This window comes from Pseudopodoces humilis, chromosome 19 (assembly GCF_049639895.1).
Source record: "Pseudopodoces humilis isolate 2021_Gansu_Grassland_sample_001 chromosome 19, ASM4963989v1, whole genome shotgun sequence".
Taxonomy (NCBI): domain Eukaryota; kingdom Metazoa; phylum Chordata; class Aves; order Passeriformes; family Paridae; genus Pseudopodoces; species Pseudopodoces humilis.
This window is the reverse complement of record NC_142218.1, coordinates 9996689-10010762: the sequence shown is the minus strand read 5'-3', so window position 1 is coordinate 10010762 and position 14074 is coordinate 9996689. Positions and strand designations below refer to the sequence as shown.

Here is a 14074-nt window from a genome sequence, read left to right as displayed (position 1 = left end):
ATTAAAATAATTAAAAAGCAATCTGCTCTGTATGCTGAAAGCTGGAAATCCTCCACTCAAAACATCCCCAAAACTGGATTCAAACAATTACGCCTCCAACACACCCCTTATTTTTCAGTCCCTCAAGCCTTTTTTTTTAAGTTTTGGAGGATTAATTTCTGGTTTTCTAATGCTCAGACTTGACAACATTCCAATCAGGAAATACAAAAGAAAAACCCAGCATTTCAGTATTCTTTTATTATTGGGAGGTTTTGACCATTTTTGTCATGCCATTTGCCTAAAATAATAATAAAAACCTCTTTGTTTGGAGCTGGAAAAGGAAGAGCAGCGTGTTTATTTCATCTATGACTCATCAGCTCAGTGTTGATATGCAAAACGCTTCAGAAGCTAACACTCTATAGAGATGATAGTTTTTAATATAAAACAGTAAATGTTTAAAACAACCATTCTTTTTTTTTTTTCTTTTTTCTTTCTGTTGTGGCCAATAAAACATAAGGCAGGCCATGTAGCTTACATTTTAATAAAATTAAGTTATTTGGTGCCATGTTATTACAGTCTTTTATTGGAAAGTGGAATAAATTGCACACAGTGGAGTCATAGGAGGGAGAAATCACTGCGAATAAACATAGATTCTGGGATGCATTTATTTGCTGGTTTCATGTCAGAGGAGGAAGGCTTTCCCCAGGAAAACGGAGGCGGCCCCAGGGTTCCGGCCTTGGGGAGGCAGCCCTGGGTCGCTCTGGAGTGGGATGAGCTTTTTGGGGAGCTGGTGCCACAGTGGGGTCACCCCAGCCCCATGCAGCTGGCATTTTCCATGGGCATCCTCCAAGAGAAACCTGTCCTGTGTCTCAACCCCTCGCAGTCCCGAGGCGCTGGGGCAGCTCATCCTCCTGCCCGTCGACAGCTGAAGACATTGGTCCCGAGGCTTTCTGCTGGAGGCTGGGGGCTCCTAGGCGAGGGCCAGGGCACACCAGGAGTCCTGCCGGAGGGGCACGCTCAGCCCTGGCTGCGGGGCCATGCTGCTGGGGGAGAAGCTGTAGTCCTCGGGCTCAAACTTGAACTCGCCGTGGCCGCCAGCCAGCGCCTCGTCCGACTGGCTCTGTGCCTGCCCCGGGGAGGGAAGCAGAGAGGTGTTAGGAGGCCTGTCATCAACCACAGGCCCACTGTTGTAGGGCAGAGGTAGACCAGGATGGGCTGTGAGCAGGGTGGGTTATCCCTGATGCTACAGCTCCCTTCAGAGCAGTCTGGAGCCGGGCAGGAAGGGTGCTGCACCCCCTGCAAGCACAATGACCAGGCGGAGAGGAGGTGTGCCAGGGCCCGTCTGCATTTATTCAGTGATTGGATATGTCCAGTTTGGAGATATTTAGGTGTGTGTGTATTTTTTCAGAGCACAGCACAAAGCAGATTTCTCGGTTTCAAACAAAAATCCCCTCTCCCACGTGGTGTAAGCAGTGCTGCACCAGGCCCTTGGGTGCAGGGGCTAAAGCTTCCCCTCCATACACACATGTCCAGGGAGGGCTTAGACTCAGCATAAAGACAGTGTTGGGCCACAACATTTTGATGTGTGGGTAGATTTAGAGCCTTTTTCTCCCTATATCAAGGTGAAATAACAACCAGCCCCTAGGAAAAGCTTGGGACAGAGGAGGGGCCTCTGACAGCCTCACAGCTCCGTGCTCTCTGAGCACCTTAGGACTATAAGATGCTGATAACACATGCCCAGGGAGCCTTTTCCTGGGAGCTACAGAGGATTCCACCCTGGGCTGATCTCTTCAACTCAACAATGTTGTGTTTTCACAGCGGGAGATGGGAATTAAACTCAGCTCTGCACTGAAGCCACAGCAGAGCTTGGACACCCCAGTTCTCCACAGAAGGATGCAAGATCCCATGGGAAGCCAACAGGCTGGAGACCTTTCTCATCCACAGCATCTTGTCTCATGTTCCCTGCTTCCCTCAGCCTGAGGGAGTCCAGGCTGGTGGCCACAGTGCAATGAATTAATTGCTCCACCTCATCAAGGCCCCCAGGACAGCGGCCATGGAGGTGTGTGGATCATCCACCCCAGCCAGCCATGGCTCCGGGCCCTGTCCCTTACCTGGGACACCGACACGATGGTTTGTCCGGGATACTGTGAGGTTGTGCTGGGCTCTGACTTTAAAGTGACCGTGCTGTCTGAGTTGGTAATGGAAGAAGGGGAGTTAGTGGCCGAAGTCGTGGATCCTGGAAGACAATTGGTAGAGGACAGTGAAGCAATGCAAATCTGCTCTTAAAGAAATTTATATTTTAACAGCAGCCATGACATCTGTCTTGGGTTGCAATGCAAGATGTAACCAAAGTCTGTATTCTATTACCAGCTGTTAAAACCAAGTAGGGCAGTGTTCTTTATCCCTTCCATGACCCATCCCTCATAACTCCAGGGGGATATCATCTATTAATGGGCCATTGGGTCTCACTGCATGACTGATAAAACTAGATCATCCCATTGTGAGATGCTCCACCCAGGAGGAGGAGCCAAGCATTCCTACCTGGATATAATCTGAGATTTGGAACACCACAGTAATCCTGTCTCCACTGGATTCCAAGAGGAGAGACCAGACCCATCTACACCACCATTGAACCTCCAGAGGAAAGCTACACCCTTCTACAGGACCATTGCTTCAACAGAACCACATCTGTGACTCCAGGAGGACTGCAGCCACCATTTAATGGGACTGCTACCAACACCCTGACCAACAGGGTGTCAGCTTGTAATCTGTCAGTGGTTTGTTTTTGTGTTTGTTTTTTTCTTTATACTACTGCATTTTTAATTTTCCTAGTAAAGGACTGTTATTCCTATTCCCATATCTTTTCCTGAGAGCCCTTTGATTTCAAGATTATAATAATTCTGGCCAGAGGGGTTATATTTTTCTATTTCAAGGCAGGTTCCTGCCTTCCTTAACAGACACTTGTCTTTTCAAACCAAGACAACATCTCACAGCATGACTATACTCTTTTCCTTCTACCACATCTGTGTCAGAAAACACTTTGTATTAGGCTGTCAAGATGCTGATGGAGGAGGAGCAACCCTTTCACAATCTGGCAGTGTTTTTTTTTCCTATTACTCAATTTAGCCCAAATCTGTGCAAACATGAGCACTTCTGCACTGGAGCCAGGCGCTCACAGCCCAGAGGAACCTGATCAAGAGCATGACAGCACTGAGATTTTCCACCAAACATCTTCCTATCACACAAGGCCTATGCAGAAATACAGGCCCCAGATCTAAAGCAGTCACCAAGGAAAAATTCTCATTATTTTCTAATTCTCATAATTTTCTTCAGAAGATGAAGCACTGTGAAGTGAACTGTGCTCCAAGACCCCAGGATGGATCATAACACTGTACCTGTTGAGGCTTTGCCTTTGGTAATGTTTTTAGGCTTCCTTTTCCTCGTCTGGATGCTTTCCTTTTTCATGGCCAGAGGTCGTGGTACCTTGACATTCATAAAGTTTGGAATCATTAATATTATATTTTATTCAGCTCCTTCCCACACATTTTGCTCTCCTATTTCTGTGCTGCTCATGCAAAGCAGCTAAAGTCCTTGTCCTTCACTAGGAGCTATTTTTCTCTGCATCAGGCCTTGGCTGGAAGATATATAAGGCTAACAGCTGAGGCTTCCCCACAATTTTTGTTTTTTCCTTTATTTCCTATTTTTCTTTTCCTGATTTATTAGTGACCTTTGCAATGGGGCTCTATTAAATTACAGACTGACAGACTGAGAGCCTACAGGGCTTAGAGGGAATGGGCATGGGGTAAAGAAGCTTCAGACTTTGTGGAGGGATGGAGTCTCCTCTTTGGTTGGTGGTCATGTCCCCAGCATCTCCCATCCTCTGTGGGCAAATGTTACCAGCCAGCCCCCATGTGGGCTCCAAAGCCTCCTTCACACATTCTTGACTAGGATATAGAGAAGAAATATGCTCCTTATCTCAGTCTGGGTTTGGGAAGCTTCAGCCTCCAGCTACTGGAGCCTGGTAAGATTTCATTTCATGGAATCCTAGGGTGGTTTGGGATAGAAGGGATCTTAAAGATCATTCCAGCTCCTCTGCAATAGGCAGGGACACCTTCCACTATCCCAGGCTGCTCCAAGGTCCATCCAGCCTGGCCTTGGACACTTCCAGGGAGAGAGCATCCACATCTCTGCATTCCAGCATGCCCTCAGCCTCACCCTGGAGAACCCCAGTAGCCTGAGCTTTTAACTGCTCAAGGAGATGGGACTTTGGTACAGCTCTTCTGGGGCCAGTCTAGAGGCTGGTCCTTCCAGAGCTGATCTCCTAGACCTGCTGGGCAGTGATCCCCAATCCCAGAGGGTCCCTCCCGATGTGGATGTGCTCCTCACCCCGTGGAGCTTCATGTACAAGCCGCAGGCGTTGCAGACGGGCTCGCCCTCGGCGTTCCTTCTCCACAGGGTGGTGTTGGTGGTGTGGCAGTTAGTGCAACAAAGGCCAGCACGTCTCGATGAAGACTTCAAAACAAGCAAACAAACACGTGAGGGCACACACAGGAATGATGAACTGAGAAGTTTCCTATCAAAATGAAGTCTCCAAGTACGCCATATTCCCAGAAAATGTGAAACATGCACAAGAGCCAAATTCAGATCAAAGAAATTACATTCAAATGAGATCACTCTAATTTGCAAGTCTTTGTTTGGTTTGGGGTTTTTTATTTGTTTTGGTTTGGAGGGGGTTTTTTTTGGGATTGATAAACCTGTCAAATATCCTTGCAACTCTTTTCACAAACTTCCAACAAATCTGCTGGAAGTGATCAGGACTCAGAGCATAGAGAACTTTCCTCCAGGACATCCACTCAGATGAAGAAAGAGATGGAAAATGCCAGCTGGGCTTTAAATGCACAAAGAAAATTCATACTTTAAGTGAACTATTCTGTTTTCCTGCACTCAGAACTACCACTAAAGTTAGAAACATCCCAATTAATCTCTTGGTTGAGACAACTGGAATCAGTTGGCTGAACTGGGCAGAACCAAATTGAACTGCTTCATGATGAGACCAGGGAGGTTTATTCTTCAAGTCTCACAGATAATCTGTTCTCTTACAGGCTGTAGAAATACCCCACAGACATTAATTAACAACATATTTTGTGAGTGCAGTGATTGCTGGCTCTTAAACATTAATAATTCCAAATGGAGAAGGAAAATATTCTGGCAGAAGTAGCAAACTAATTTCTGACAACTTCCCTCCAAGCCGCTGGAAAATTCAGATCTCTTTTTATACAGACTTGTCAGCTCAATAGGCATTTCATTTGAGAGTCTTTTAGCACCAGATATTGAAACTATTTTAATAAAAGACCTCATTAAGTGTAAGATACCTCTGGCATAAGTAATATCTCAGGCTCTCCACATTCAGGTGTCTAAATATGTTCTTCAGCTACTAGAAAAATTGCTTTGAATCCGCTCAAAGGCAGACAAAAGGTGATGGAGGCAATAAAGAACTCCCTGTTTGTTTATTTTTCCATTATTGCTTGATATCCTGACTGAGCAATATAATGAATGAGGTGGGAAGAGGAGGAATAAAAATGAAATGTTTTTACAAGGTTAGCAGTCAAATAAAGATCAGCTTTGAATTTCAAGAGGCACAAGTGACATGCCCTAAGTTTGATTCACTCGTTACTCAGCAAAGAGGTCTCAGCAACTATTTGCAAATAATGGCATTACTTTGGGAATTATTCAGCTTGCAAGAAATAACCAGGCAAAAATAATAATATACCAAAATGTGAGCTGACAAGCCTGGCACAGAGGATGAGACAACAATCTTTGTCCCTGATTTGGGACATGGTGTCACAGCAAGATCCTGGAGCAGCAACCCAGTGCCCTTTAGAGCCTTTCAGTTCCAGGGCTGTGCTTCTCTTCCCTACATCCAGGAGGGGCCTGGGCTCCCATGGGAGCAGAGAGAGGTGTGGAGCATCCTTCAGGATGTGAGGATTCTGAGGTCCAATTCCTGCTGTGGGCACAGAGAGGAATTTGGAGCCACTCAGCCCTGGGATAACTGTGCCTGCTGCAATCTGTCCTCGCCTGCAGATGGGGAAAGACCAGTGCAAAGCCCTTTGGAAAGTCTCGAATTTTCTAGGCCAGCACAGGTCCCTGTGAGGGAGGGACACCCTCTCCTTGTTTCACAGGAGGCTTTGCCCGAAGCTTGCAGATGAGGTGACAATGAGACCTGTGGCTCTGGTGGCCCAAGGGCAATGCCAGCGCTGCCAGAGCTCTGCCCACCCTGCCAGCACTGCCCCTGCTCATGGGCTTCCTTCTGGGACAGTGACAAGTGCCTTCTATCCATCCTGAAAGTCACTCTGCAGGCTGGCTCCTCCTCACACAGCCAGGGAGAGAAGAAATCTTCCTACGTCACCAATACTACAATTAAATCCTCAGAAACCCCATGAGAACCTGCCCCTGCACCACAACCTGCCAGCTGAGCAAGAAAGAGACAGTCAAGGCTACCACTGCTCACTGAAGGACGAGGGTACAATACATTAGTGCTGGTTTCCCAGAAATTCTCTTGAAAGAAAATGCATTTCTGCCTGCCTCCACCCCACTGCCTTTGTAGCTTTCTGACCTTGTCTAGGAAGTTGTTGATTTCAACATTGTGCTCAGTGTTTATTTATACAAATGCACCATACACTCTAACAAAAACTCTTCACAGACCTGGCTTGACAGCCAAGTGCTGCTGATAAGCTCAAGGAATGGTGAGTTGGTGCCTATTGAATTAACTGCATGTGAGAGCTGCTTGGAGAGCCCAAAAAATTCAAAGCCAGCAGGGGAGGTCCTTCTGAGGGAGACCAAGCTGCCAGGGACTTTGCTTCACCTCCTTTTCAAAGGTGGAAAAGAAACCACTGGGTTTAACAGGGGAAAAAAAAAATAAAAGGCACTGAAACCCCAGATTTAATCAATGCTTCTCTGCCCTCATTTCCAACAGATTCGAGGGGACCTGTGGTTTACAGGAAAGAAGTTACAGGGAAGTGTGCTGAGGTATCTGGGCTCAGCTCCTGAAAGTGGGGAACTCAGAGGCTCAGAGCCAAAGGCAGCAGCATCCTCTGAGATTTGCCTTTGTTACTACAGCTCTGGGTAAACCTGCACCCTGGAGGATGAGGGAGCAGTAAGAACCGAGGGGCAGAAGAAGACCAAGGCACACACCATGAAATGGCTCTAGGATCCTATTAGACTGTGCCAGGGCTGTGATACATCACATCCCTGCCTTCCCCAAAAGTGTCACCAAACCCACTGCGCATTGCAAACTGTAAAAAAGGTCAGGCTTTTTTCAGAATTCAGCTCCAGGTTAGTCCTTCAGCTCTGGGTGGTGTGGGAGCTGCTGAGCACAGGACAGCCACTGCATTTGCCCTCATGCTCTGCTCCATGTTCCCTTCCTAATAGCAGAAATTGCATCTGCCCTTCACCAGCTGCTCCTGGTTTCAAAAGTGATCTGGATTTTCAGACTAGGTCTAAGATATCACCCTGTGAAACACACCAAGAAACTTTAGCTAGAAAAGGTGCTGCCTAAAATAAAGTGCTGCCTCTGTCCTCCTCTAATACAAACCCTTTCTGCTGAGAGCCATAGCCTTTTGAATCCAGACACGGGCGGGAGCAGAGTGGCTGTCCCTGCTGTGCAGAGGATGTTGCCCTTATCTCAAAAAAAAGGTGGAAACAAAAAATGAAGTGGAAACTACACTCGCTGTGCCATGCACGAGCAGGCAGAGCTGCAGGACATCATTCCTGCAGTGTTATCTGGGCTGTGCTGTGCTCTCTGCTGGGGGACTTTGCTTTGTGAAAACAGAAGTCAGAATAACTCCCAGCGCAGTGTCTATGCACAGAACAAAGGTCGTAACGTTAAGGATGAAAGCGACCATTTTTCTCTCCTGTGTCTGTATTTCTCTGCACTGTGAAAACTGATTTCACTGTTCCTACAGCCACAGAGCCGCTGCATTCACTGCTCTGCTCCCAGAGCTGGCACCTTCTTGTCCATGATCAGTGGATTCCTCCTCTTCCAAAAAGGGCAGAACTTGTTGCAACAAGACATTTCACATCCTTGGGAAAACCCAAAGTTTCAAAATGTTTCGTTCCAAAGTCAGAATGGAAAGTCAAAATTGCAGCCCCTTTTCTAATCCATAAACCAAAATCCCCTTAAGTATTTCAAACCTAGCAAAACACTTCCCCTGTACAAGAATCAGCTCTTTCATTTAAGCTTTATCATTGTTGTATTTATTGCCAAAATAATTAAAAAGTTTGGAAGTACTTTGGTAATTCCCAACTATATTTGCTCATCCCTGAGAAAAGGTCTTAATTTTGCAAAGAAGCGTTTTCCATCAGAAAACTTTGTTGAAATGTTTGTTGAAAAATGCCTGATGGGTGCTATAGATGAGGCTCAGGCAGGGTGCAGGCAATGCATGGCTGTCTCTCTTCCCATGTGCTGAAATAAAATACGGAATAGCAGCGAGATGTCTCCAATTCCCTCAGGGAAAAGCTGCTCAAAAATCCCTGAGAAATTCATCCAGTGGCACATTCAGATGCCAGTCTGAAATGCAGAGTAGGATTTGAACTGGTTTGCACCTCTGTCTATGCACGGGTCGTGTTTGCTCTGGAGAAATCAGCAGCGTAACTCTGAGATTTGTGGCACAGCAGCAACTGGGGGTTCAGATTTAATGTCACCACATTTTAGGAGACAGAAGGATTTTGGAGAGACAGGCAAATCCTGTTGGTTAATGCTGAATATTTCACACAAATGCCTTGATTTTAATGTGGTGAGCAAAACAGGGATTTTCCATGGAGCTACTAATTTAATTTTGCGAATCCAGAGCTACATTTCCGAGGGTCGGAATCAGAATGAAACATCTTGCTCAATCTCAATTTTTCTTTTTTCCTGACCGATTTTCATACACAAGAACTTGTCAGTTTTGGGTTATTGCTAATAATTTGTTTTGCAATACAAAAAAATAACTGCAGGAATACACCCCTAGTGAAAGCCCAAGGAGCTCCCAGCTGTTCCCCAGCATGGATCCAACAAACATCCTGTTTGTAATGACGGCGTCTGATGACAAGCTCTAAAACCAAAACTGTTACCACCAAATTTAAACATCCCAAAGCGACTCCACAAGAAAAAAAAAAGAAGAAAAAAGATGCTCCTTTCCTCCCTCACCATGGGATCCCAACTGGAGGAAGCCCAACATTACATTGACAGAGGGAATTAATGCTTTAACCAGCAGGGAAACTGGGAACTGCCAAACCTCAAGTTTTCCCCTTAGGCAGGAGGGTGAAGGCAGCAGAGAGCAGGGCCCCATCCTGCTCCCATTGTGAGCAGCCACAAACCCACTGGGCCAGTTCAGGACCAGCCCTGCCCCCTGCTCAACTGCTCTGCCTAGACCATGTCTGTCTGCATGGACAACTAGGAAATAATAATAATAATAATAATAATAATAATAATAATAATAATAATAATAGAATACAAAGCAAAACACCCACTGCAGGAACAGAGACAGGAGAAGCCTGCAGGGTCTGACCACAGGCAAGAGTGATTGTGCCTGCTCGGCTCTGGTGCAGCCCTGAGACCCCTCAGTCCCTTCAGCCCTGTCTCCACTGCCCTCTACTCGTGCCAGGACAGAAACCCCTCTGGCTTCATCCCATTCCCCCTGACCCCAGCCGGCTCTGTGCTGCAACAAGAGTGTCCTGGCATTTCATCTGCGGGAGAACAGGGGGTCAAACAGACCCTAAGACGAGTACAGAGACCCCAACACGCACCGTGACAGCCCCCCAGCCCCTGCCCTGCAGCCAGCCCCGGGTGCAGCCGGGGATCCCGGCGGGGTTTCCGTCTCTTACCAGCCTCTTCTGCGGTTTGAGGGGCCGGTTGATGCCGTTCATTTTGTGGTAGAGCCCGCAGGCGTTGCACAGGTAGTGCCCGGTGCCGTCCTTCCTCCAGAGCGGGGTGGACATGGCTCCGCAGTTCACGCATTCCCGGCCGTCCCCGGGGAACTCCTCCAGGTATTCTGGAATAAACACCCGGCAGAGAGGGTCAGGAACCATCCCCTGAGCACGGGGATGTCCCCGGGACCCCGCCGGAGAGGGTCTCCGATCCTCTGTGCCCAAATACTAGGGGACATCCCCGTCCGGAGCGGGTTTATCTCCACCCTAAAAGTGTGACCCGAACTCCTTTATTTCCTCCACACCTTAATCTTTTAATATCTTGTTCAAAGACCGCCGATTCCCTTTTCCTAAAGGAAATCCCTTTCAAATCCCTTTTCCGAAAGGAAAAAGGGCTGAACATGGCTGGGGTCTCCCTGGGATGGGGAGGCGCAGGGTCATCAGCGGGAGAGTGCCATGTTATCCCAGGGTGCAAAAATAAATGGGAGAGGGGGGAAAACGAGGAGATTTTCCTGATTTCCATCACGAAACACACCCAGCTTCTGGCCGGGGCTCTGAGCTGCCCGCCGGGAGATGCCGGACAGGCACCCGCGGGGATCCCGGGCTCCCCAGGAGAGCATCACCGACCGGCCGCGGCCCCAGTTCCTGCTAGAGAGGCTCTTCCTCACTTCTTCCGTCGCTGGGAAAAAAACAAAACTCCGGGGAAGCAGCCGAGAGCACCAGCCGCGGTCCATCCCTGCCCCGAGCACGGCTCAGCGGCAATGGGCAGCCCGGAGCGAAACCAGGATGTCTCTCCATCGAGAGTCGGTCTTTTAACTCCTACTGTTTTTCACCCTCTTTAAAAAAGAACTTATCCTTCTTGTTCTTTTCTTACGAGGAAAAATAGCTGTTATATTATTCTTGAAAAATCTTCGATCGGATTAATAATGATGCAACGGAAAGAAAAAGGAAAAAGGGCAAAACTTTAAAAACCGGGAAATGGGAAATAGAAATAAAATGTAAAGAGAAAAGGCAAAAAAAAAATTTGTAATAATTCACTGAATAAAAAAAAAAAAAAAGAAAAAAAAAGAAGAAGAAAAAAGAAAGTAATAGTTTAGGCTACTTGAGACAGTTTACACTATCCAAGAGCAAAAATAAACGGCAGAGAGGACGGCAGCCGCTATTCTGGATCCTAAAGCACCGAATTCAAAGTGCAGAAAATATTTCTGAGGGATCACCTCCCTCGGCAGGACGATTCTTTCCCGCACAATGCAAAGGATTTTCACAAAGAGAAAACCCTAGAAAGAAAGCGCTGCCCAGCACCTCCGGCGTGGGAGGAAAAGCCGAGCCGGGGAGGGAGCTCGGTGGGGAGGGGGCTGCTTCCCTTCTTTAACTTTGTTCTTGGGGTGAAGATAAGATAATTCGGTTCACCGCAGTAAAGATGATAACGCGGCTGAGATCTTGAAGTGGCTTTTAAAGGACTTTGCAAACCACAGCCGGAGGAGGCTGGTGGAGTGCCCCCGGGGTTATAAACCCCGCGCACGGAGAGTCCTGTTAAATCAAGCCCAAAACTTTATTTGCTCAGAGCTTAGTTTAAAGGGACTCTCGGTGTGGGTGCAAAGGAATTGAAGTTTATTGTTCAACGCCTGAGCGCCTTTCGGTGTCTCCCCAAAGGCCGCAGAGCAATGCAGCTGCGGACCTGTTTGGGCGAAGGCAAATGAGGAGACCGGGAGTCTGTTCAAATATAAACTAATTTACCACAATAAATTACTTAAAAGGGAGGGAGCTATAAATCTGCCCCGCTAATTTAAACACAAGGGTAAGTATTGAAGCACAGGCACAAAGTCGATATTGTGGGAAGGAGATATCGCGGGGGTGGTGGTGGGGTGGGGAGGGAAGGGGTTGAACGGCCTCTGCTTCTCTGTCCTCCGGGGGAATTGCTCTGCTTTGAAACATGGTCTTTGCCCTTCTTGTCACACAAGCACAGCCCTCCCTTATCCCACCTCTGTCCAGGGTCAGCCGCACATACCCCGCTCCCGGACCATCTCCCCATCCTTGGATAAAATCCCCCTCTCCTCTCCCGTCGGGGATGCCAGCGGGACAGCTCATCCCGGGGCCGAGCCACCGACACGCAAAGGGGTATGAGGCTGGGATGGGGATGGGGTGTGAGGCTGGGATGGGGATGGGGTGTGAGGCTGGGATGGGGATGGGGTGTGAGGCTGGGATGGGGATGGGGTATGAGGCTGGGATGGGGATGGGGTGTGAGGCTGGGATGGGGATGGGGTATGAGGCTGGGATGGGGATGGGGTGTGAGGCTGGGATGGGGATGGGGTATGAGGCTGGGATGGGGATGGGGTGTGAGGCTGGGATGGGGATGCGGTATGAGGTTGGGATGGGGTATGAGGTTAGGATGGGGATGGCTCCCACTCGGCGCCCCGAGACGTCGCTGAAGGGCGGCGGCCACCTACCGAAAGTGGACCTGCGGCCGGGCAAGGCCGCCTGCCTCGTCTGCAGGCTGTGCAGCACGCTGCTCTCAAAGTGTCCGGCGGTCCAGGAAGGCGGTATCTCGGGGGTCACGTAGGCGGGGTAGGGGCTGGAGTAGGACCCGTTAACGGAGCGCACCAAGGCGTTGCCGTACTGCTCCCGGCCCCCGCCGCCCAGCAGCAGGGGCCCCTGGTAGGCGCCGTCTCGGCCCGAGGGGCTGCTGCCCGGCGGGCTGTGCGAGTACGAGAAGCCCGACGGAGGGTGGGGGCTGCCGGCGTTGAAAGCCGCGGCCTCGCCGCCGCTCTGCCCCCAGCCCGGGGGGTTGCCGAGGTGGCTCTGGTGGGGCTCGCAGCCTTGCAGGTAGGGCAGCGTCTGGAGGACGGAGGGCACCCGGGTGGTGGGCACGTAGACGGGCGAGCCTGCCGACGAGTGGAGGAAGTTGCTGGAGTCGTGGGAATAAGCCGACTGGCCATGGTTGGGGGTGAGGGCCAGACCCTGATACATGTTCCGAACTCGGCGGCGGAGGCTGCTCAGGGCCCGGCCGGCTGCGGCCCGGCGGTGCCGAGGGGCTCACTCAGAGGAACCTGGAGGGAGAAGAGAGAGCAGCAGGCTGAGAACCCGCACACACCGGGCACCCGACGGCCTTTCCCCCGCCGAAAACGCCTCTTCCCAGCCTCAAGCGGGGGCTCAAATTTGTAATTTTTTTTCTTTGTTTTGTTTTCCTTTACACTTCCCTTTGAGCCACGGAGAGAATTAACCTCCTTGGAACGGGCAGCGACCCCTCCGGCACCTTTCCCCTCCCCGCCGCCCTCCTGGGCACCTCCAACGGGCCCGAAAAACACTTCAACAATTAAATATTTTTCCCCAATAGTATTTCCCTTCCCGTCTTTTATTTTTTTTTTTTTTATTATTATTTTTTAAATTTTTTTTTTCCCTCCCAACCCCAAGGCCTGGAGCGCAGCTCGGGGCCTTGTTGGCATAGAAGCGGCCGGCTGCGGCCCCTCGGGTTCCCTGCGAAAGCGGGGCCCCGACGGATCTGGGCAGAGCTCCAGGATCGGGAGCATCCCCGGTGTCCCCCAGCCACCAGCGCTGCCGCTTTCCTGTCAAAAAGAGCGATAACCCTCGGGCAGGCCTCTCCTTGCGGACGGAGGGCTGCAGCCGCCGAAGCCCGCAAGAGCATCCCACCCTGGCCCGCTCCTCCCGCACAGGTACTCACATGGCAGCGTGCCGGGAGCGGAGCCGGGCATGGCCGGAGGGGCATGGAGCTGTGCTCAGACCATCCAGGGAAATCCCAGGAAAATAAAAATTAAAAAAAAAAAATACAATGAAGCTCACGGGGAAGGCAGGAGAAAAACCAAACCAGCAGGACCCCTTGGAAGAGAGGGGCTGCCCCCTCCCGGTGTCCCCCCTGCCGCCTCCCTGTCTCCCGTGGGTGCGTCCCTGGCTGCGCCCGGCGGGGAAGTGGCGGCTCTGGCTCTGGCTCTGGCTCTTTACGGCGGCCCCGGTAGAGACCGGCCCACGTGACGGCCGGCGGGGCAGCCCCGGTCGGTCCCGGCCGGGATTGGGCGCCTCCCGGCAGGGGGGGACGGGATAAGTCCCGGTCCTGGCGGGGGGGGACGGGATAAGTCCCGCTCCCGGCGGGGGGGACGCGCCCGCAGCCTCCCCCCGGCGCGGAGCCGGGCGGAGCGGGGCAGGACGCGGCCCCCGGAGCTCCCCGCACCGCCCC

General features: G+C 50.4%; 1 protein-coding gene across 1 annotated transcript; it reads right to left on the bottom strand.

The window, feature by feature from the left end:
• Positions 1 to 222: 222 nt before the first annotated feature.
• On the bottom strand, positions 223 to 13797 carry GATA5 (GATA binding protein 5). The gene is made up of 7 exons (XM_005524813.3): positions 13565 to 13797; positions 12333 to 12932; positions 9844 to 10010; positions 4366 to 4491; positions 3375 to 3462; positions 2091 to 2215; positions 223 to 1105 (listed from the first exon to the last, which is right to left on the bottom strand). The coding sequence occupies exons 2-7, from the start codon at positions 12850 to 12852 to the stop codon at positions 950 to 952; spliced, it is 1182 nt and encodes a 393-aa protein (XP_005524870.1). The 5' UTR covers positions 12853 to 12932; positions 13565 to 13797; the 3' UTR covers positions 223 to 949.
• Positions 13798 to 14074: the final 277 nt, after the last annotated feature.

Excerpts from the sequence above, each read along its gene's own strand:
- GATA5 (XM_005524813.3), bottom strand. The coding sequence starts at position 12,852 with ATGTATCAGGGTCTGGCCCTCACCCCCAACCATGGCCAGTCGGCTTAT. Across the intron at positions 3,463-4,365 it reads TGTACATGAAGCTCCACGGG|GTACCACGACCTCTGGCCAT; the intron begins GTGAGGAGCACA and ends ATGAATGTCAAG. Across the intron at positions 1,106-2,090 it reads CCATCGTGTCGGTGTCCCAG|GCACAGAGCCAGTCGGACGA; the intron begins GTAAGGGACAGG and ends TCCCCGGGGCAG.